Source organism: Hemitrygon akajei, chromosome 19 (genome assembly GCF_048418815.1).
Source record: "Hemitrygon akajei chromosome 19, sHemAka1.3, whole genome shotgun sequence".
NCBI classification, from domain to species: Eukaryota; Metazoa; Chordata; class Chondrichthyes; order Myliobatiformes; family Dasyatidae; genus Hemitrygon; species Hemitrygon akajei.
In genome coordinates, this window is record NC_133142.1 from 68,221,110 (window position 1) to 68,245,624 (window position 24,515).

Below are 24,515 nucleotides of genomic sequence, written 5' to 3' on the forward strand. Positions count from 1 at the left end.
GAGGAAAGAGTAAATCCAGCTGGTCCCTCCCTCTCTGAGTAATGAAGCATAAAGGTCACCAGAAACATCCCACCGTTCTTCCATCCAAAAGCAGGCCTTGACCCGATGTACAAGTCAGTTCCATGCTGTACAATGGAGGTTGTTACATTACCACATAGTTGTCCAGTGAAGCCAGCAAAATCCTGAAATTCACATATTGAATGACTCTTATATCAGCTAATCCTGTACACAAGCTCTCCTTCTGGGCTGATTTATCTGATAACACTCTTCAAATCAGAGACTTCAGTAATGCCATCTGGAATCTTCACATATCTGCAGTCTCAAAATCTCCACCTACAGGACCCTTCGAAGATCTTAGCCCATTCCATCCCTTTGCAACATCATTCATTATATTCTTTCCACCAGCATTTTCTTTCCACAGCTCTCAAAGTCACCTTCTGTACCTGTTTCTATGCTGCTGATTACTGGTTCAATACTTAAAACAAAACCGTACGGGCTAACAAGTTGGAGGAGGATATAGAAAGGATAACTGAATGGGCAAGAGGTTGGCAGATGGAGTACCAGACAGGAAAATGTGGTCAGTAAGACAAAGGAGGTGATGATGAAGACTAAACCTGCACTGCTCCCTGTTACCATTGATGGTGAGGACGTGGATGTGATGAGGACCCCCAGGTGCACCTGGATGTCAGATTTGAGTGGAGCACCAACACAGAGTCTGTGTACAAGAAGGGCCAGAGTCACCTCTACTTCCTGAGGAGATTGAGGACCTTTGGAGTATGCAGGCCTCTCCTTCACATGTTCTACCAGTCTGTTGTCGCCAGTACAATTTTCTATGTGGTGGTGTGTTGGGGCAATGGAATCAACATAGGTGATGCCAGCAGGCTCAGTAAACTGATTAGAAAGGCTGGCTCTGTTGTAGGAGTCAAACCGGACTCACCGGAGGCTGCGGTAGAACAAAGGGCGCCACAGAAAATCCTGGCAATTTTGGACAATGTTTCTCACTCTACGCATGCCACCTTGGCTGAACAGAGGAGCACTGTTAGTAATGGGCTAAGGCAACTACGGTGCTCCAAAGAGCGCTATGAGGTCATTCTTACCCTTGGCCTTTCAGCTCTTTGAGTCAACCTATAGCCCGGGAAGTAATGACCCCTCCTGTCAGACTGTTACTAACCTCTGTTTACCAAAGCTGTTTAATCTCTGTTTACCACACCCTGCTACTGAGGACACCCTGTGCAAAACTGCCATCAATTCTTATCTGGACGGTGTGAATGTGCACCCCTTACTGTATAACATTATGATTATTCTTGCACTACCATCTTATCAGACTGAACTTGTAAATCTTGTACATCTTATTTTTAAAAGGTAATATTTTTACTTCTCTTCTAATATTTGTAAATCAGTGCACTTGTAATGCTACTGAGCCACTGTAATTTCCTTTGACATTAATAAAGTATCTATCTATCTGAAGGGAAAATAACAAAGCAAAATTATTCATACGTAGAAGTGCAAGGGGATATGGGTTTCAAAAACTATGGAACAAAAGTTACCATGTTGGTATTTTGGAACTCCAATGGAATATTAAGCTTTATCAAAAGGGTTATGTAACCTACAATTAGGATAGCATTGACAACACCTGGAGTAGTACACACGGTTCTTATCTCCATATTTAATGAAGGACACATTTGCACCTGGATCTCTGAGAAAAGGCTGAACTGCATAGGTCTATGTTCAATGGAATTTAAAAGAATGAGAAGCAATCTTATTGAAACACAAGTTTAGAGAGGAATTTGCTGCACTTTTACCAAAATAATGTTTCCCTTAGTAGGGAAATCTAGAACCAGATAACAGCTTCAGTTTAAGGAGTTGTCCAATCCTTCTGTCAGGAAATGAGTGAACATTTGGAATCCTTTACTCTAGAGGATTGTGGAGGGGAAATCAATGACCACTCAAGACACAGACTAACAGGCATTTAAGCTACAAGGAATTTACTGGGCATGCGGAGAGAGAGGAAAGTGATATTGAGGCCATGATATGTAGCAGAATAGCCTCGAGGATACTTGTATTTCATATGTTGTCTGTCTAATATCCCAGGAGCAGTAGACGAGTTTGTGCTCAAGCCTGGCTCTCCATTCAGCATGATCATGATCGGTATGTCACAGGTTTTAACTCTTCTGTGCCATTTCCCCATGGTACTCAATTCCTCAACCTGCCAGAAAACGTATCTAACCTCCTCTAGATTATCTAGCTTTCACAAATCTATACAGAGGGTATAGAAATCTACAAATTCATCATGTTCTGCAAGAGTCTTAGAGTTATTACTTTCTATATTAATTATATACAGTAAATAATTAGAAATAATCCACACTCCAATTAACTGGCAATAATTTCACCAAACAAAATCTTGTAGAAATCAGAGTCACTCCATTGCCAATTAATACTTTTAAAAATAATCCCATAGCTAAGAAAAATATTATTTAGTAAGAATAAGTTGAACTATTGAAGATTAACACCTTCAAGCTGCAAGGACACCCTTTGGCATGAGATGAAAATGTAGAGTTTCTTTAAATTCCATCACCTACCAACAGTATACATTTCATTTTGTGAATTCCAATGTAATTGACAATTAAGCTTGAAATAATTTCAAAAAGCTACAAATAAAAATGCAAAGTCCCATAAGGACTCAGATCAGCCAGCATCTGTGGAGAGAGAAGTAGTTAATATTTCAGCTAACACACACAAAATGCTGGCGGAACTCAGCAGGCCAGGCAGCATCTATGGAAAAGAGTACAGTCAATGCTTCAGGCCAAGACCCTTCAGCAGGACTCCTGACGTTCTTTAAGAACCTATTGACGGATAACATACCTTGTATTGATCAATGAGGATTTCACGTGCAGTGTCAAAGATCATTGTGTGCACAGAATTGGAGTACTGTGCAAGAGTATAATCATAATCAAATCCATAGATTTCAATGTTCCCCAACTTAACCTCATTGTTTGAATAAATATTTGCTGGATTGAGAATGCTGCAGATTCCAGGGGGAATAAGTTCTAAAGAGAAAGAAAAACAAATTTAATTGCAAAAATACTAAAATCCTTGCACTGATCTTAGAAGTGTCATATTCTGAAGAGTCACACATTACAGTCCAAATAAAATAACTGACTTAAATAGCATTCCTTTAAATTTCCCATTGGCAGATTTCAAATATAGGTGAAGTAAAATAATTAGAGCATTCAAACATATTTAGCTTAAAAATATCCATTTAACCACATGTAATTTCTTCATGCAATAAAAATGTAGATGCTGGATGTTGAAAACAATAAAGTTGTGAATGCCCTGAGAGTCAGCAAGCATCAGTGGACAAAGACAAACAGAGCCAATGTCCTGAGTTACATACATACCCCTAAGAGAACTAGAAAAGCAAGAAGACACTAATATTGTAAGCTGCAGAGACAGGAAGTTGGAGAATGCATGGGATATGTCTGTGAAAGGGTGCAGACTAAAGTTGAAAAAGGCAACATCCATTCTTAAAACTATCAGTTGGAGCAAAATAATTTTACAAAATGGAATAAAGATCAAGCCATATCTATGGAAGGGAGGAGTTATCTAAAATTATTAAACTGAACATTAATTCCCATGAGATGCAACATGCTTTGTCAGAAGATGACATGTTGCTCCTGAACTTAGTCCTCCAGTTGGTGTGCTGCAGTCAGAGAAATCAAATCTTTGCAGAACATTACATTTCTATCCACATGGATAACCACAAGCTTCCAGTCATCCATCACTTTAATTCTTCATTCCACTACCTTCTGACCACTGCCTCTGGCCTTCTGTGTTGCCCCAACACAAGTTCAACAACAGCATTTTATCTTTTGATTAGATGCACCGTAAAGTAATTGTTTTAACTTGACAACTTTGGTCTGCACACCATAACAGGCTTTCTCCATCTTCCTGCCTTTGCAACTTAAATCACATCTGCCTTCTCACCTTTCCAGTTCTGACGATGGGTCTTTACCTTGAAATGTTCACAATTTCTCTCCCAACTGATACAACCTGACCTACATGCTTCCAACATGCCATCTCTGTAGGCTCTCTCTTCACTCAACTCAGTGGATGAAGCTAAGATTTGTTATTAAATTTTATTTCATTTCCTCAGGACATTGGCACCACTGGCAAGCCTTTGATTTATGGTCCACCCCCAAAGGCAGCATTCAGGCACACATTGGACCACCTTTTGCTTTGGTATTCTAGGCCGTATCCAGAGGCAGGTAAGAGTCCAGAACAGGGCTCTGCGTTGACAGCCTCACTCAGGTCAGGCTCTGTAAAATGACAGAGTATGCTTACCAAATTTAAACAAAAAATCTGCTTCACTGAGCCAAGTGGGCTTTCGCCATTATCCAGCAGCTTCACTGTCATAACAAGAGGTACAGTACTTATTTTACTCCAGATTTATTTTGTAAACCGTATTTAAAATTCACTGAGCTAGTCACTTGACACACTGCTTTACTAGCTAATTCATCTAAAGGACAGCTGGGCAGTTTTCTCAGTGATAGCATGCCATTCCCTGTCCAAATTGAACTTACAACAGAGTTCAGCAGTCAATTGGCCTGCTAAACATTTCATTGTGCTGAAAACAAAGTGACCTGCTACTGCACATACTGATAATGCAATTTTAAGGGGTTATATTAAAAACAGAACTGAGAGAGCAAGCAAGGGTGTGAAACAGTTCAAGAACGATTGGTTCTTTTTCACCAAAAATATTTTTCTGTTTGCCTGAAACATCTTCAAGTATTACTCTTACCCAATGGACAAAGCAAAACAAACATTCTGAAATGCTCTGGGAATTTCAAATGTGATGCAAGAATATGGACCATTGATCATTATTAAGTTAGTTATTAATTAAGGTATTGTCCTTTTGTTTTATGAAGAACCCACGGTTCTTTATTTGTTATGGTGTGGTAGTCACGACCGTGTATGGTAATATATTCAGGATCTCTTTCTGTGAAATCAAAAAAAAGCAAATCACACCAAGATCAACAGCAATGCAAGGTGATTAGGAACCAATATATTGCATTCAGAAATGAAGCATTAGAAGAATAATATTCAGGACTGATTCAGGAAGTGGCACCTAATTCACAGGTGACAGAGAATGCAAGACTGGAGGCTCTGGCCTCCCGACTTCCACTACACAGCAAGGAACTGGCAAAAGGGGAGGAAATTGCCAGGATGGTGATTCAGCATGCCAATCTTCCAATCCAAGATATTATTATTTGCCAGTAGCAATGACCATAATTGCCCTATTTTTGTGGCAGACAATTCAGCCCAATAAATTTGTAATGTTAATGATCTGTACACGCACGTTGTACTAGACCCTGAAATGACAGCATTCTATATTCCTGATTACCTCATTAATTCTTTTCAAAATTTGCTGTTGATTAATAGCTATATTTATAAATCACTCCCATCATCTGTGCAAAGCTGGAGATATTCTCCAAAGTTTTATTGCTGATATTAACAATAAAATTTACTTACCAAGGCAAAAAGCAAACTTACTTTGAGATGTAACTATTCCGATCAGTGGATTCTTTTCCAGTAACTACCGGTACTCTGTTAAATCAGTTAACTTAAGTTCCTGATGCTTGCAAAAAACTGGCACAATATATTCTATCAAATCTCGATCTCATGCTAGAAATGCCTAGTCAAGTGTTGTTTGTTGACAATGACTTTACAAGGGCAACCTTCCGTTTTGGAACCACTTGTGAACAGTTCAATAGAGATAAGATTTGGGAGTGGACCTGGCAGCCCAAGTTTAAATCTCAATTTTGCAGATGAGGAATCTAAATAAGTCTGTATCTTCAATGAAAATTATAGGTTTTTGTAACAATAATGATGAAACCAGATTGTTGTAAAAACTTCAACATGAGAAAATCTGCAGATGCTGGAAATTCAAGCAACACACACAAAACGCAGCAGGCCAGGCAGCATCTATAGGAAGAAGCACAATCGACGTTTGGGGCCGAGACATCAACAGTGCTTCTTCCTATAGATGCTGCCTGCCCTGCTATGTTACACCAGCATTTTGTGTGTGTTGCTGTAAAAACTTAGCTGTTTCACCCAGTTTCAGGGAAGGAAATGTGCCAGCCTAACCAGTTTTATCCCATGTCACTCCTGACCACCAACATGGCTGGCTCTGTAAGTAATGGCCATAACTCACGGAAGATTTAATTTACAAAGACTTAGTCAAGCCGTGGCAAAAAGATGGGGAAGATAACAAGACAGGCGAAGAAAATGGTGGATGAACATTCAAGTCAGACCAACAGTGACACAAGTATCAACCAAAACCTTCTTGTTATTCATTAAAAAGAAACATATTTGATTGCAAATATTAAAATCCTCGCCAAGACATTACATAAATGTTACTATTAAAAAGGTAATATTTCAGCAAGAAATACCAAGTAAGAAGGTTATCACAAAAATTATCAGCATTTTGATCTCACACACACTCCTTTCATTAATTTTCCGTGCACAAGGATAATATTCACAGATGTTATGAGCTGAGGCTGTATAAGGCATTTGTCAGTGGGCTCTTGGAGTATTGTGAATAGCTTTGGGCTCTTTATCTAAGAAAAGATGTGGTAGCATTGGAGAAGTTCCAGGGGTTAACGAGAATGATTCTAGGAATGAAAACTATAGTGGGGGAGTCTGGGACCAGAGGGCACAGATAGAGTGATGTAGAGAGGATGTTTCCTATAGTGGGGGAGTCTGGGACCAGAGGGCACAGATAGGGTGATGTAGAGAGGATGTTTCCTATAGTGGGGGAGTCTGGGACCAGAGGGCACAGATAGAGTGATGTAGAGAGGATGTTTCCTATAGTGGGGGAGTCTGGGACCAGAGGACACAGATAGAGTGATGTAGAGAGGATGTTTCCTATAGTGGGGGAGTCTGGGACCAGAGGACACAGATAGAGTGATGTAGAGAGGATGTTTCCTATAGTGGGGGAGTCTGGGACCAGAGGGCACAGATAGAGTGATGTAGAGAGGATGTTTCCTATAGTGGGGGAGTCTGGGACCAGAGGGCACAGATAGAGTGATGTAGAGAGGATGTTTCCTATAGTGGGGGAGTCTGGGACCAGAGGGCACAGATAGAGTGATGTAGAGAGGATGTTTCCTATAGTGGGGGAGTCTGGGACCAGAGGGCACAGATAGAGTGATGTAGAGAGGATGTTTCCTATAGTGGGGGAGTCTGGGACCAGAGGGCACAGATAGAGTGGATGTGGAGAGGATGTTTCCTATAGTGGGGGAGTCTGGGACCAGAGGGCACAGATAGAGTGATGTAGAGAGGATGTTTCCTATAGTGGGGGAGTCTGGGACCAGAGGGCACAGATAGAGTGATGTAGAGAGGATGTTTCCTATAGTGGGGGAGTCTGGGACCAGAGGGCACAGATAGAGTGATGTAGAGAGGATGTTTCCTATAGTGGGGGAGTCTGGGACCAGAGGGCACAGATAGAGTGATGTAGAGAGGATGTTTCCTATAGTGGGGGAGTTGGGGACCAGAGGGCACAGATAGAGTGGATGTGGAGAGGATGTTTCCTATAGTGGGGGAGTCTGGGACCAGAGGGCACAGATAGGGTGGATGTAGAGACGATGTTTCCTATAGTGGGGGAGTCTGGGACCAGAGGGCACAGATAGGGTGGATGTGGAGAGGATGTTTCCTATAGTGGGGGAGTCTGGGACCAGAGGGCACAGATAGAGTGGATGTAGAGAGGATGTTTCCTATAGTGGGGGAGTCTGGGACCAGAGGGCACAGATAGAGTGATGTAGAGAGGATGTTTCCTATAGTGGGGGAGTCTGGGACCAGAGGGCACAGATAGAGTGATGTAGAGAGGATGTTTCCAATAGTGGGGGAGTCTGGGACCAGAGGGCACAGATAGAGTGATGTAGAGAGGATGTTTCCTATAGTGGGGGAGTCTGGGACCAGAGGGCACAGATAGAGTGATGTAGAGAGGATGTTTCCTATAGTGGGGGAGTCTGGGACCAGAGGGCACAGATAGAGTGATGTAGAGAGGATGTTTCCTATAGTGGGGGAGTCTGGGACCAGAGGGCACAGATAGAGTGGATGTGGAGAGGATGTTTCCTATAGTGGGGGAGTCTGGGACCAGAGGGCACAGATAGAGTGGATGTGGAGAGGATGTTTCCTATAGTGGGGGAGTCTGGGACCAGAGGGCACAGATAGAGTGATGTAGAGAGGATGTTTCCTATAGTGGGGGAGTCTGGGACCAGAGGGCACAGATAGAGTGATGTAGAGAGGATGTTTCCTATAATGGGGGAGTCTGGGACCAGAGGGCACAGATAGAGTGGATGTGGAGAGGATGTTTCCTATAGTGGGGGAGTCTGGGACCAGTGGGCACAGATAGGGTGATGTGGAGAGGATGTTTCCTATAGTGGGGGAGTCTGGGACCAGAGGACACAGATAGAGTGATGTAGAGAGGATGTTTCCTATAGTGGGGGAGTCTGGGACCAGAGGGCACAGATAGAGTGATGTAGAGAGGATGTTTCCTATAGTGGCGGAGTCTGGGACCAGAGGGCACAGATAGAGTGATGTAGAGAGGATGTTTCCTATAGTGGGGGAGTCTGGGACCAGAGGGCACAGATAGAGTTATGTAGAGAGGATGTTTCCTATAGTGGGGGAGTCTGGGACCAGAGGACACAGATAGAGTGGATGTGGAGAGGATGTTTCCTATAGTGGGGGAGTCTGGGACCAGAGGGCACAGATAGAGTGATGTAGAGAGGATGTTTCCTATAGTGGGGGAGTCTGGGACCAGAGGGCACAGATAGAGTGATGTAGAGAGGATGTTTCCTATAGTGGGGAGTCTGGGACCAGAGGGCACAGATAGAGTGGATGTGGAGAGGATGTTTCTTATAGTGGGGGAGTCTGGGACCAGAGGGCACAGATAGAGTGATGTAGAGAGGATATTTCCTATAGTGGGGGAGTCTGGGACCAGAGGGCACAGATAGAGTGGATGTGGAGAGGATGTTTCCTATAGTGGGGGAGTCTGGGACCAGAGGGCACAGATAGAGTGATGTAGAGAGGATGTTTCCTATAGTGGGGGAGTCTGGGACCAGAGGGCACAGATAGAGTGATGTAGAGAGGATGTTTCCTATAGTGGGGGAGTCTGGGTCCAGAGGGCACAGATAGACTGGATGTGGAGAGGATGTTTCCTATAGTGGGGGAGTCTGGGATCAGAGGACACAGATAGAGTGATGTAGAGAGGATGTTTCCTATAGTGGGGGAGTCTGGGACCAGAGGGCACAGATAGAGTGATGTAGAGAGGATGTTTCCTATAGTGGGGAGTCTAGGACCAGAGGGCACAGATAGAGTGGATGTGGAGAGGATGTTTCCTATAGTGGGGGAGTCTTGGAGCAGAGGACACAGATAGAGTGGATGTGGAGAGGATGTTTCCTATAGTGGGGGAGTCTGGGACCAGAGGGCACAGATAGGGTGATGTGGAGAGGATGTTTCCTATAGTGGGGGAGTCTGGGACCAGAGGGCACAGATAGATTGATGTAGAGAGGATGTTTCCTATAGTGGGGGAGTCTGGGACCAGAGGGCACAGATAGGGTGATGTAGAGAGGATGTTTCCTATAGTGGGGGAGTCTGGGACCAGAGGGCACAAATAGACTGGATGTGGAGAGGATGTTTCCTATAGTGGGGGAGTCTAGGACCAGAGGACACAGATAGAGTGATGTAGAGAGGATGTTTCCTATAGTGGGGGAGTCTGGGACCAGAGGGCACAGATAGAGTGATGTAGAGAGGATGTTTCCTATAGTGGGGGAGTCTGGGACCAGAGGACACAGATAGAGTGATGTAGAGAGGATGTTTCCTATAGTGGGGGAGTCTGGGACCAGAGGGCACAGATAGAGTGGATGTGGAGAGGATGTTTCCTATAGTGGGGGAGTCTGGGACCAGAGGGCACAGATAGACTGGATGTGGAGAGGATGTTTCCTATAGTGGGGGAGTCTGGGACCAGAGGACACAGATAGAGTGATGTAGAGAGGATGTTTCCTATAGTGGGGGAGTCTGGGACCAGAGGGCACAGATAGGGTGATGTAGAGAGGATGTTTCCTATAGTGGGGGAGTCTGGGACCAGAGGGCACAGATAGAGTGATGTAGAGAGGATGTTTCCTATAGTGGGGGAGTCTGGGACCAGAGGGCACAGATAGAGTGGATGTGGAGAGGATGTTTCCTATAGTGGGGGAGTCTGGGACCAGAGGGCACAGATAGAGTGGATGTGGAGAGGATGTTTCCTATAGTGGGGGAGTCTGGGACCAGAGGGCACAGATAGAGTGATGTAGAGAGGATGTTTCCTATAGTGGGGGAGTCTGGGACCAGAGGGCACAGATAGAGTGGATGTGGAGAGGATGTTTCCTATAGTGGGGGAGTCTGGGACCAGAGGGCACAGATAGAGTGATGTAGAGAGGATGTTTCCTATAGTGGGGGAGTCTGGGACCAGAGGGCACAGATAGAGTGGATGTAGAGAGGATGTTTCCTATAGTGGGGGAGTCTGGGACCAGAGGGCACAGATAGAGTGATGTAGAGAGGATGTTTCCTATAGTGGGGGAGTCTGGGACCAGAGGGCACAGATAGAGTGATGTAGAGAGGATGTTTCCTATAGTGGGGGAGTCTGGGACCAGAGGACACAGATAGAGTGGATGTGGAGAGGATGTTTCCTATAGTGGGGGAGTCTGGGACCAGAGGGCACAGATAGAGTGATGTAGAGAGGATGTTTCCTATAGTGGGGGAGTCTGGGACCAGAGGGCACAGATAGGGTGATGTAGAGAGGATGTTTCCTATAGTGGGGGAGTCTGGGACCAGAGGGCACAGATAGAGTGATGTAGAGAGGATGTTTCCTATAGTGGGGAGTCTGGGACCAGAGGGCACAGATAGAGTGGATGTGGAGAGGATGTTTCTTATAGTGGGGGAGTCTGGGACCAGAGGGCACAGATAGAGTGATGTAGAGAGGATATTTCCTATAGTGGGGGAGTCTGGGACCAGAGGGCACAGATAGAGTGGATGTGGAGAGGATGTTTCCTATAGTGGGGGAGTCTGGGACCAGAGGGCACAGATAGAGTGATGTAGAGAGGATGTTTCCTATAGTGGGGGAGTCTGGGACCAGAGGGCACAGATAGAGTGATGTAGAGAGGATGTTTCCTATAGTGGGGGAGTCTGGGACCAGAGGGCACAGATAGAGTGATGTAGAGAGGATGTTTCCTATAGTGGGGGAGTCTGGGTCCAGAGGGCACAGATAGACTGGATGTGGAGAGGATGTTTCCTAAAGTGGGGGAGTCTGGGACCAGAGGACACAGATAGAGTGATGTAGAGAGGATGTTTCCTATAGTGGGGGAGTCTGGGACCAGAGGGCACAGATAGAGTGATGTAGAGAGGATGTTTCCTATAGTGGGGATTCTGGGACCAGAGGGCACAGATAGAGTGATGTGGAGAGGATGTTTCCTATAGTGGGGGAGTCTGGGACCAGAGGGCACAGATAGAGTGATGTAGAGAGGATGTTTCCTATAGTGGGGGAGTCTGGGACCAGAGGGCACAGATAGAGTGATGTAGAGAGGATGTTTCCTATAGTGGGGGAGTCTGGGTCCAGAGGGCACAGATAGACTGGATGTGGAGAGGATGTTTCCTATAGTGGGGGAGTCTGGGACCAGAGGACACAGATAGAGTGATGTAGAGAGGATGTTTCCTATAGTGGGGGAGTCTGGGACCAGAGGGCACAGATAGAGTGATGTAGAGAGGATGTTTCCTATAGTGGGGAGTCTAGGACCAGAGGGCACAGATAGAGTGGATGTGGAGAGGATGTTTCCTATAGTGGGGGAGTCTTGGAGCAGAGGACACAGATAGAGTGGATGTGGAGAGGATGTTTCCTATAGTGGGGGAGTCTGGGACCAGAGGGCACAGATAGGGTGATGTGGAGAGGATGTTTCCTATAGTGGGGGAGTCTGGGACCAGAGGGCACAGATAGGGTGATGTAGAGAGGATGTTTCCTATAGTGGGGGAGTCTGGGACCAGAGGGCACAGATAGAGTGATGTAGAGAGGATGTTTCCTATAGTGGGGGAGTCTGGGACCAGAGGGCACAGATAGAGTGATGTAGAGAGGATGTTTCCTATAGTGGGGGAGTCTGGGACCAGAGGACACAGATAGAGTGGATGTGGAGAGGATGTTTCCTATAGTGGGGGAGTCTGGGACCAGAGGGCACAGATAGAGTTATGTAGAGAGGATGTTTCCTATAGTGGGGGAGTCTGGGACCAGAGGGCACAGATAGGGTGATGTAGAGAGGATGTTTCCTATAGTGGAGGAAGTCTAAGGCCAGCGGGCACAGCCTCAGAATAGGGGAACATCCCTTCAAAAACAGATATAAAGAGGAATTTCTTCAACCAGACATTGGTAAGTCTGTCCATTTCATCACCATAGGCAGCTGTGGAGGCCAAATCATTGGGTATATTTAAAGTGGAGGGTCATATGTTCTTGATAGCCAGGGCATCAAAAGTTACAGGTCAGAGAATTGGGTGGAGAAGGATAATAAATCAGCCATGATGGAATGGTGAAGAAGACACGATGGGCCAAATGGACTAATTCTGCCCTATATCTTGTGGCCTTATGGAGAACATGTCATCAACACCCAAAACAGTAAATAATTCATCATAATGTACTCCCATACCCTTCCACACATTTTTAGTGGTAAACTGCATAATGTTCCAACTCCAGTATCACCATTTCTAGCTCTTCTCAATGTCAAAAGTATTACTAAAAATCTGGTGCAGCCACCTGGTTTGGTCAGGTTCCAAATATTAAACAGGCATGCAATGCAAGAGATGTTGCTTAAAGCACCGGATAAAGTAAGCTATTAACAGTGATTCAGGAAATTGTGTTTGAGCAAAGAGGGGGATCATCTCTGGTGACAGAGCTCTGTGTGATATTTACTTTGCACTACTAGGAAACAAAAACAACCCCTGCAATCATAACATTATTTAGCTCGGGGAATCTGTGACAGAATTTCAGAAGTATTGCTGGGATCCCCAAAACCGTCAAACACCTTGGGTTTGTGAGAAATTTAAAAAGCATTAGAAATAATGATTTAAAAAAGTACATCAGGTATTTTGTTAATGGATTCCAATTTTGTTATGTAATAGCTAGCCAAGAGCAAGTGTTCTCTACTAACGACATTGGGGAAAATATTATCTTGATACTAATGCGGTGAATGGAAGTTGATTTCTAACGTCATTCACATTGTTTACTTTACATTACAACTGATTTTGTGAAACTTGTTATACTGGTTGCTCAAACATTTTTTTTCATCTTGTTTAATTTAATAATCTATACACAAGATACAGAACCATTTACCAAGCACAGATTTTAGCATCAATGCATAGATTGTTTTCTGATCTATGGATGCAGTTGAGTCAACTGGGGGGCGGCTACACAGAAGGATTAGGGATTGCAATTCATGAGGCAGTGGCCCCAGTTCTGGGAAAAGAAGCAGCTATTTGTTGGAGTGGGGCTATCAGAACTAATGGTGCTACCAAATCGAACAAGCAGAATTATAGATTAAAATGTAAAATGCATAACAAAACAGGAGATTGTGTGTGATGGTAAAAAAAAAGTATGCTACTCCAAGGGTAAAAGTTAGAAGCAGTGAAATGACTTAATCACTTTGTCCTTTCCATCCACTCAAAGTTTTAAAACAGTTCTCAATATCACTAATTAATCTCTCCATTCATGGTCATAAAATGGTCTCTTGCCTCAGCATCTGACACTATCCGCATTTCCTCATCTCCACTATGGGACTGTAGGTGGGATGGGATGCTGCTCATACCCATTTCCCATCTGTGCTATTGACCCCCAAAGAGTCACCGAGCACAGAAACAGGACCTTTGGCCTTGATAACCAAGATGCCTATCCCAGCTAGTCCTATTTGACTGTATTTGGCCCATATTCTTCTGGGCCTTTTCTATCCATGTACCTGTCCAAATGCTTTCAAACATAGCAGTTTTACCCACCTCAACAGCTTCCTCTGGCAGCTCATTCTATATGTTCACCACAGACAGAGATAAATTGGTTTCTCATGTCCTTTTTAACTTCCTCTCACCTTAAATCTACATCCCTAGTTTTAGTCTCCCACCCTGAGAAAAAGATTAACCTTACTACACCCCTCATGATTTTATGTATCTCTGCAAACCCTCAGCATACTACACTTCAGAAAAAAAAGTTGTAGCTTATCCAGCCATTCTTTCATAGCTTAAAGACATCTTCCTGAATCTTATCTGTACGCCTTCCAGCTTAATGATATCCTTCCTGTAGCTAGGTAACCAACATTGAGCAAACCCCCAGGTGCAGTTTCACCAATGACTTGTACAGGTTTCCATTGCCACTCTCCAATTCCTTCCACCAAGCTAGTTTTACATCCAATTGGCTAACTCACCTTGAGTCCTATGTTAATTAATCTTCTAGACTAGGCTACCATGAGGCAATTGTCAAAGGCCCTGTTAAAGTCTCCATAGAGACTTTGCCCTCAATCTTCTTGATCACCTTTTCAAAAGAAAACTCAATTAAATTCATGAGACTTTATTCCACGCACAAAGCTATGTTGGCCCCTCCTAACCAGACTCTGTCTATCCAAATGCTGGTAGATCCTGTCCCTCAGAATCCCCTCCAGTAAATTTCTCACCACCTACATTAGGCTCACCAGCCTATAGTTCTCTGGCTTGACCTTGCAACCCTTTTGAAATAAGGGGACAACATTAGCTAACCTCCAGCTTTCCAGTACTTCACCTGAGTCTAACGATAATGCAAATATTTCTGCCAGAACCCATGCAATTTCGTCTCCAGCTGGCCACAATTTCCCAGGAGACACTTTAATCAGGCCTTGGGGATTTATTCAACAATACACTTAAGTTTGCCTGGACCTTTTTTTAAAATTGTAAAGTGGATATATTCCAATACATTACTATTCAGTTCCTTTAATTCCTAATCTTTGGTGACATTCCCCAGAGTAAATAAAGATGAGAAATATTCATTTAAATCATTCTATGACTCTGTATACTGATAACCACTTTGAACCTTAAGATGATCTATTCTTTCCCTAGTTACATTCTTTGTTCTTAATATACTTGTAGCATCTCTTAGGATTCTTCTTTACCTGCCAAAGCTTTCTCATGTCCTTTTTTGTCTTCTTGATTCCCTTCATAAGTTGTACTCCCACAACTCTCACTCTTCAAGGAATTCATCTGATCACAGCTGCCAATACTGGACATCTTTTGCTGATCTTTCCAGCAGCACAAGTTATGTCTGCTAGACCAACAAAGAATTTAATGGAGAGAAATAGCCTCCAATTAAACATCAATTAAACTTTCTGAAAATGACCCAGAATCTTCCAGTTCTGGTGTCTAATATGACCCAAGACCAACTTTGATCAATATGTTTGGGACACAATTTCTCAATTGTTCACAAATCCCATCTTGCGAACAGGATTTTTGAACACTGGGGGAACCATAGCTTATTAGGGATAACCAGCATAATTTTAAGAGGCAGGTCATGCCTCAGGAGCCTGACTGAATTTTTTGAGGTGACAAAACAAATGGAAGATAGAGTGATGGATGGATAGATGGATTTTAGTAAGGTGTTTGACAAGGTTCCTCATAGTAGCCTTATCCAGAAAGTCATGAGGCACGAAGCCAACTTGGCTGTGTGGATTCAGAATTGACTTGCCTACAGAAGGCGGAAGATGATGGGGAGAGAGCATATTCTGACTGCAGCTTGATGACTAGTGTTCCAAAAAATAATCTGGTCTGAGATCCCTGGTCTTTTTGTGATTTTTATAAACAATTTGGATCAGGAAATGGAGCAGTCTGTTAGTAAGTTTGCAAATAACAAAAATGTTGGATGTATTATGGAGAGTGTGCAAATTTGTTGCAGGATACAGTGGGATATAGTCAGGATGCAGACCTGGGCAGATATGGGGAAGCCGGAGTTCAATCGAGAGAAGTGTGAAGTGACATAATTCAGAAGACCGAACATGAAGGTGAATGGCAGGATTCTTATCCGTATGGAGGGACAGAGGAATCGTGAGTCCAAATCGATAGAGCTCTGGAAGCTGGTAGGGTGGTAAAGAAGATGTACGGTGTGCTGCCTTCATTGGTCAAGAAGTTCAGTTCAAGAGCTGCAGAGTAACGTTGCAGATCTATAAAACTCTGGTTAGACCACACTTGCAGTATTGTGTACAGTTCTGGTTATTATAGGAAGGAAGTGAAAGTTTAAGAGAGGTTCAGAGATTTATCAGGTTGCTGGAGAACATGTCTTATGAGGAAAGTTTGATGAACTGGGGCTTTTCTCTAGTGAGGACCAGTGGCGTGGGAGAGAAACAACTTGATAGAGGCGTACAATGTTGTGAGAGACACAGACAGAGTGGACAGGCTATACCTTTTTTCCCCCAAGGTGCCAGTGACAAACACCAGAGGACATCTATTGAAGGTGACTGAAAGAACGTTTAAGGAATGCAAGAGGCAGGATTGCTTTTATATGTTCCATGTCCTAGCCTCCACCAGGCTGTCTAAATTTTCATCTTCATAACAGTGTTCAACTTCGCCTCAGCTCACTTTGGCTGAAACCCTCAGACATAGTTTGTTGTATCTCGTCTCAACCTTTCTAATGCATTTCCAGCCAACTTCACTTAACTACTGGAATGTTGATGTCAAATGCAATTTTTATGTATTTATTTAGTGATATATCACAGAGTAGGCCCTTCCAGCCCTTTGAGCCGTGCTGTCCAGCAACCTCTGATTTAACCCTAGCCTAATCAGGAGACAATTTACAATGACCAACTAAGCTACTAACCAGTACATCTTTGGACTTTGGGAGGAAACAGGAGCATCTGGAGATAACCCACATATTCCACAGGCAGGATGTACAAACTCTTCACAGTGAATTGAATTGACTTTATCCCTTACATTCTTCATATACATGAGTAAAAAATCTTTACGTTATGTCTCCATCTAAATGTGTAATTTATAGTCATTTAGAATATGTACAACAGGACAGTCAATATAACATAGAAATACAATTGTATCAGAGTGAATTAATCAGTCTGATAGCCTGGTGGAAGGAGTTGTAGCCTGTAGGTCCTGGCTTTTATGCTGTGGTACCATTTCCCAGATGGTAGCAGCTGGAATAGATTGTGGTTGGGGTGACTCAGGTCCGCAGTGTTCCTTTGGACCCTTTTTACACACCTGTCTTTGCAAATGTCCTGAATAGTGGGAAGTTCACATCTACAGATGCACTGGGCTGTCCGCATCACTCTCTGCAGAGTCCCATGATAGAAGGAAGTACAGTTCTCATACCAGACAGTGATGCAGCCAGTCAGGATGCTCTCTGTTGTATCACTGTAGACAGTTCTTAGGATTTGGGGGCCCATACCAAACTCTTCAACCTTCTGGGGTGAAAGAGGTGCTGTTGTGCTTTATTCACCACTCAGCCGGTATGTACAGACCACATGAGATCCTCGGTGATGTTTATGCCGAGGAACTTGAAGTTGTTCACCCTCTCAACCCCAGATCCATTGATGTCAATAGGGGCTGTGGGTGGCGACACAGTCATGGTATACAGAGAGCAATGAAGGGGGCTTAGGAAACAGCTGGCAATCTGACAGGAAGTCCAGGATCCAGCTACACAAGGCAGGTTGAAGGCCAAGGTCTCTGAGCTTCTTGTTGAGCCTGGAGGAAACTATGGTGCTTAGTGCTGAACTGTAGTCCAAGAACAGCATTCTCACATAAGTATCCTTCTTCTCCAGATGTGGAAGGACAGTGTGTAGAGCTGTGGCTATCTGTCGATCAGTTGTGTCAGTAGGTGAATTGTAGGGGGTCCAGTGTGGGTGGTATCATGCTGCAGATGTAATCCTTGACCAGCCTCTCAAGGCATTTGCTTATTATTGAGGTGAGTGCGACAGGACACCAGTCATTCAGACATGTTACCCTGGTCTTTTTAGGTACAGGAAGAATGGTGGGTGTTTTGAAGCAGGAGGGCACTCTACACTGGGAGAGGGAGAGATTAAAAATGTCTGTAAACACACCTGCCAGTTGTGCCGCGCATACTCCGAGTACCCGTCCTGGGATGCCGTCCGGTCCCGCAGCCTTGTGACCGTCCACTCGTAGGAAACACCTGCGAACTTCTGCCTCAGAGATGACCGAGATGCAGGTCGTCAGCGGCTCTCCTCAGGGGCTCAGTGCTGGCGACATCGAACCGAGAGTAAAGAAGATTTAGCTCATCTGGGAGAGAGGCAGCAATGTTGGCAGCACCACTGCGTTTAGCTCTGAAGTCTGCGATGGTGTGCAGACCTTACCATAAGCTGCGTGTCGTTGGTGGAGAGTTGTGTCTGGATCTTGTCCCTGTATTGTCGATTCGCTGCCTTGATGACTTTGCGCTGATCGTAGCTGCATTTCTTGAGTTGGTAAGCTGGTAACCAACTCTGGTAACCGGCATAACCGGCAACGTAAGCTCTGCGTCACGCAGTAAGTGCTGCTCGCATGGAACTGTTGATCCAGGGTTTCTGGATTGGATAGATCCTGAACGATTTCTGGGGAACAACAACCTTGATGCACTTCCGGATGAAACTCGTGACCCCTTCCGTGAACTCAGAGACATCCTCATCACAGAAGACAGTAAAGCAGTTGTGTAGCAGGGAGGCCGACTGGTCGGACAAACAGTGGACGGTTTTAACTATGGCCACCTCTTGTTTCAGCTTCTGCCTGTACCTCGGCAGCAGCAAGATAGAGGACTGATCCGATTTTCCAAATGGTGAGCGAAGGAGTGCTTTGTAAGTGTTGCGGAAGGGAGAGTAGACACTAGGATTGAACTCTGAACTCAGATACCCTGAGCTGTAATAGTATCATGCTAACCGCTAGGCCACTGTGGCCCACACATTAATTCCCATTGCTCACTGATCTACAATGGTTTTTAGATGAGCTTGCCATTTTCCTAAGTTCTCATCCAAGTTTTCAAGCCTCCCATGGTCTTGTCTCCACTGACTTCACAATCACTTCCACCATCTACCACTCTACATAAGATAGAAAATAAAGAGAAAATGCTGGAAACACAGCACAACAAGCAGCATTCATGGAGAAAGAAACTGAATTAACATTTCAAGTCAAAACACCACCACTGTTTCTCTTTCCACAGATACTGCCTGACTTTGAGCATTTATATCATATTCAGTTATTTCAGATGTGTAGTTTTTATTTTCTTTTTTCACTATACGATCTTTATTCCCACCATTTCTGGCCCGAGTACCTTTTTCCACTGACAGCCTTGCATTTCATTGTAAAGACTCCAAGATCTAGAATTCCCCCCCCCCCACCAACCTTTTGTCCGCTCTAACCTTCTTTGAGATCTCCCTAAAACCTGCTTCTATGGGCAAACATCTCCCTCAGCTTGATTTCAAAATTTGTGATGCAAACATTCCTACAATGCAGCTAGCAACATTTTGCTGCACTGAAGGTGCTGTTTTAATACAATTAGTTCTTGGCAAGTGTTAGCTTTTGTATTGTGTCTTGAAAAAGTATTCAGCCCCCACAAGTATTTTCACATTTTATTGTCTCATCTTCTAATCTTAAAATATATCGAAGTGGGATTTTTGAGCTAATCTACAAAACTCCACGCATGACGTTAAATCAAAAGTAAAAATTCCAAAACCCTGTCAACAATTTACTAAAATTTAAAACTGAAATTGTGAGGCTGAAAAAACATTTATCTCCTTTGTACACTAACCTTCCTTGGGTACAATACTGTACAATGTGTTGATGTAGAAAATTGGAGGATTTCCTGAATAAATGCTCCTTCCTCTGTAAGGTCCAACAGTATGGTAGACTTTTAATGGACCAAACCAAATTGAAGACAAAAGACAAGTCAGGGAAATGAAGCACAAATCTGGAGAAGGGTACAAGACAATCTCAAAGGCTCTGAACATAGCTCAGAGCAGTCCACCGTGAACAAGTGGAAAAAATATGAAACCACAGTCACACTGCCTAGGTCAGGCCGTTCCTTTACACCGAGTCACTGGAGAAGAACGGCATTTGTACAAGAGGCTACTGTGACACTAACAGTCACTCTGAGTGAGCTGCAAAAGTCAGTGGCTGCAGCTCGAGGCGAAGCTCATGGCTCCATCATCTTTAAGGCCTTGCGCAAAAAGGGTATTTATGGAAGAGTGAAGGAAGGAAGCAGCCCTGGATAAACAAAAAAGCACATCCTTGCCCCTAAAGTCTTTGCAAAGCTTCACTGAAAAGATACCATCAAGATGCAGGAAAAATTTATGTGGTTGAATGAGACTAAAACCTCAACACTAAGCAATATGTGTGGCATAAATCTAACAGTGTGTTTCAGCCAAGTAACACCTTCCCTACTATAAAGTACAGTACGGTGGAGGTAGCTTCATGCTGTGGGGATGCTTTTTAGCAGCAGGGGCTGGAAATTTGGTCAGGATTGATGGGAAGATGAATGCTGCTAAATACAGAGAGATCCTGGATAAAAACCTACTAGCCTCTGCCAGAACTTTTTAAATATGAAGGAAATTTGTCTTTCTTCAGGACAATGACCCAAAGCACAGTGCCAGAGCAAGCATGGAGTGACTTTAAATAAAGAAAATTGATGTCCTTGAGTAGCCCAATCAGAGTCCTGACCTTAACCAGATTGAACATCTCTGGCAAGACCTCAAGATTGCTGACCACTGCTGCTCCCTAAATAACCTGGCAGAGCTTGTACAATTTTACAAGGAAGAATGGGCTCCATCACAATGTGAAAAGCTAATACAGACTTATCCATAATGACTACTGATTGTAATAGATGCAAGAGGCGCTCAACAAAATACTGAGCAAAGGGGATGAATACCTTTCAACTGCTGACATTTCAGTTTTTGTATTTTTAGTTTCTCATGCTTTACAATTTTCCCCATTTTTGAAAAAAAAACATGCGATTCAAATAAAAATTCCTAGTTAAACTGACCCAAATACATGGTTGTAATATTCATTTGTGTGAACAAAGGGTTGGGGGCTGAATACTTCTTCACGGCACTGTATATGGTCAGAAAAGAATAAATAATAATCTTAAAATTAATGCTAACCAAATATATGACAAGATTACTGTCAAATGGGTTTAATCTAAAGTAACTTCAGAGATTTGGTTACTTGGAGATCAATGTTGGAAATTAAATACTCCAGTTATGTTAGCTTGAAAAACTACAAGGAAAATAAGCACACTGCTTATCTTATAAGACCTGCTAATAATAGATAACCTAGGCCAGCAAGATGATTTTTTAAATTACATTCAATATTGGACAGAAAATAATAAACTGGTGGGTACTAACAAGAAGCCCTCCAGAGGAGGCCATCATGGACATTTTTATTCAAGAAATAAGTGACTACTGTAACAAGAGTAATGCAATAATTGTGGAAATTTTACTACTCAAATCGGCCAGGAAACCAAATTGCTGCTAAAGCGGTTGTGGAGAAGAGATTGCTGGCTGTCAGATCAAATCATGCACAGACCATTTTGCATTAGTGTCACCAATCATGAGCAGACGATTTGTTTTATGTTTTTGTATAATAGGACATACTTAATAGATGAGATTAAGTGCAAAAGACTTACACCGAGTAATGATGGCAATTCAATTAAGAAATTAGAATCTTAAATTTAAAAAGTAACATGACAAATCAAAGATAGCAGGCTCAAAGACAACATTAGGAAGTCTTACAAAATGATAAAATATGCAAATATTTGATGACAGATTCATAATTTTCAATAAATTTACATTCTATTGAGAAATAAAAGGGCAACAGGAAACATGATTCATCCACAATTAACTAACTAAATGAGAGGATGATCTTGGATTTGAAAAGATTTCTAATCTTGTAAATCAGAGGATTAGAAGAGCTTTAAACTTCAGCAAAAGGTGTCTAAAACAAGCAATGATGGTGGTCAGGGAGGAGGGAGAGCTGGAAATCCAGAGAAATCCATGTGCCGACTAAGAAATCTGAAACATTTGATTTTCCATTGGTATGCAAACTGCTTTGCAAAAAATAAATATGGATCACTTAGAAAGGAAAGTTAGAAGAACATGCGGAAAAACATTTTAAAAAAATCTGTTTGTCTTCTCAGCAGAAAGCACAGAAATCCCAGAAAATGACAAGAAATTGGGGAAATTAACAAAAAAACTGACAAGTACATTGGATCTGATGTTCTATATCTCAGACATACAAAAGAAGATTGCTACCAAAAGTGGATGGATGGATAAAGATTTCCCATAATCTCCAAGGTACTGGAATGGTTTCAGAGGACTAAACTGCAAAAAAAACATAATGTAATCACAAAGGGAATCTCAAAATAGTATCACACTACAAATAACAGAATAAGAATGTGGTAGATGAAAAACCAAAATCACAAAGCTTCATGGATGTAGTAAGCTTTCAAACATTGGGAAACAACGAAATAAAAAACGCGGGGAAAGTTCAGAAGTCTGGGCAGCACCTGAGAAACAGTTAAAATTTCAAGTCAAAGACTCATCACAGGGGTTACTTGTATTTTTTTGTCTTTTAGTTTTTCATTTCATATCATAAAAGCATGAACTTTGTTTTCAAAAGTGATAAAATGAGAAAAAGCAGTATTGACAGGTCATCAATGTGTTTCTAATCCACATGGGTCACAAAGTACACTAGATGGATTTCGGGATTAAGGGGATTGTTCAAAAGTACATCTCACCTGAAGCATGAAAAATGTTTTTAAAATGGCAAATTAAAAGCACGAGGAGTGCTTCCCCATCTCAGGAGTACAAAACTTCATACTGTAATACCAGAATAAAATATCAGCCATCCAGGATTTGGAGAAGGAGCAACGTTTTTACCTTTTGAAGTAGGAATTTTCTAATTCCCTACCTCAGCTGTGGATGATCAAGGAGGAGGATAGATAGCTGAGCATTTGGGAAACAGAAACAAGTAAGCTGGCAAGGTGAAGTAATGGGAAGGACAAAGCAAATTCTCAATGACCACTTTAATAGTAAACAAACCAGCTATAGATTCACTTCGCTGAAAATAAAGGAACTATAAAACAGGAAAGTTGCGCTTTCTACAACCAACTTCCCTGTGAGTGCTGCATTCGAATTTTTCAGTGTTCTTCGCATCAGAATAAAATAGTTCATGGCCATGTTCGTGTTGACACCCAATTTCAATACAATTCATGAATGTAAATCCAATGAAAAACAAAAAAAAACATTAAAACGGGCACAAAATATGAAAAAGAATGCACGTATATAATGAAATAAAAACTGAATACATCTTGTTGCAGCCAAAAACACGGTTCTTTAAACAGACTCACCATGAACTAATTTTTTCATTTCATTGTAACGAGCCCACAGATAAGTTTTGTTATCCGATGTTGCGGTTGCCGCTGCAGCTGGTTTGTCGCTAATGCTGGAATCTGATGGATTATCGAAGTGACCGCGTTGCGTCGCCTGGGCTGTGCAACCAGACACAGTGGGCAGATCAACCGCTTTACTACAATAGTTCACAGCCAATTTAACGGCGGAACACTTCATCGTTTTCATTTGCAACAAAGCAGACAAAGACTTTGCCAATAAACTAGCCATAACTCTCCACTTTCAGAAATACAGTGATTCTGTGTGTGGGGGAAAACCTATCAAAATGATGCCGCCGCTATCTACCCGGTCTCCAATTCAGATCACAGTTAATCGTACTCCGATGATCAGGCTCACAGCTCCAGTCACAAACAAAAGGTTGTCCAATCAAGTGCCTACATTCGCGGCCAACAACCAATCAAATTCGGGAAAGCGGCCCAGGCACAGATTGGGGGAGAAGGGCACGTGTTAATTCGTAGTCAGTTGTACATTCGTACTTTCTAAATACAGTCCTAGCCTGTTCCATCTCCCCTTATAACTCTGGTCCTCTAGACCCGGCAACGTTCTCGGCACTATTTCAACTTTGTTTACATCATTCCTGTAGGTCATAATTTAATTTGCTTTGTGGCGACCTCCAGCCTGCTCTCACTTTCACATGATCCAGTTCTCAACTGGTGTCTTTCTTCACAGCTGTGTCAGGAGATGTATGATTCCCATAGCCATTTTTAATCACACCTCTTCCCGGCTTGATTCCTGGAAGGACTCCATTCCATCTTCCCCAATTTGTTCCTCACTTTTGCTCTAAAAGACTGTCCATATTAGTGTCTTTAGGACTTCATCCCTTTTCTTTAACTGTGGTTTTCCTTCTGTCAAAGCTGATTTGGTACTTGACAGCATCTCCTATTTCTCAGTTTGGTTCTTACCCTCTCCCTTCCCAGCCAGAGCAGAGAGCTTCACTCCCCTTTCATCCACATTCAACAGATCATTCCGCATAATCCTCATGATCTCCAACAGGATTCCACCACCAGACACAGTTTCCTCTTCATTCAACAACCCACAAAA

The 24,515-nt window shown here is 43.0% G+C and overlaps 1 protein-coding gene across 3 annotated transcripts in view; it reads right to left on the reverse strand.

Annotated features, from left to right (window-relative positions):
* Nucleotides 1-23,814, reverse strand: part of LOC140742020 (5'-nucleotidase domain-containing protein 2-like) — a 99,362-nt gene extending 75,548 nt beyond the window's left edge. For all 3 annotated transcript variants that reach the window (XM_073072699.1, XM_073072701.1, XM_073072698.1), the window contains exons 1-2: nt 23,414-23,814; nt 2,863-3,047 (exon numbers count right to left, since the gene is read on the reverse strand). In XM_073072699.1, coding sequence (XP_072928800.1) covers nt 2,863-3,047; nt 23,414-23,684 — 456 coding nt within the window. In that variant the 5' untranslated portion in view covers nt 23,685-23,814. The remainder of the gene's footprint in view (nt 1-2,862; nt 3,048-23,413) is intronic.
* Between the last annotated feature and the right edge of the window lie 701 nt (nt 23,815-24,515).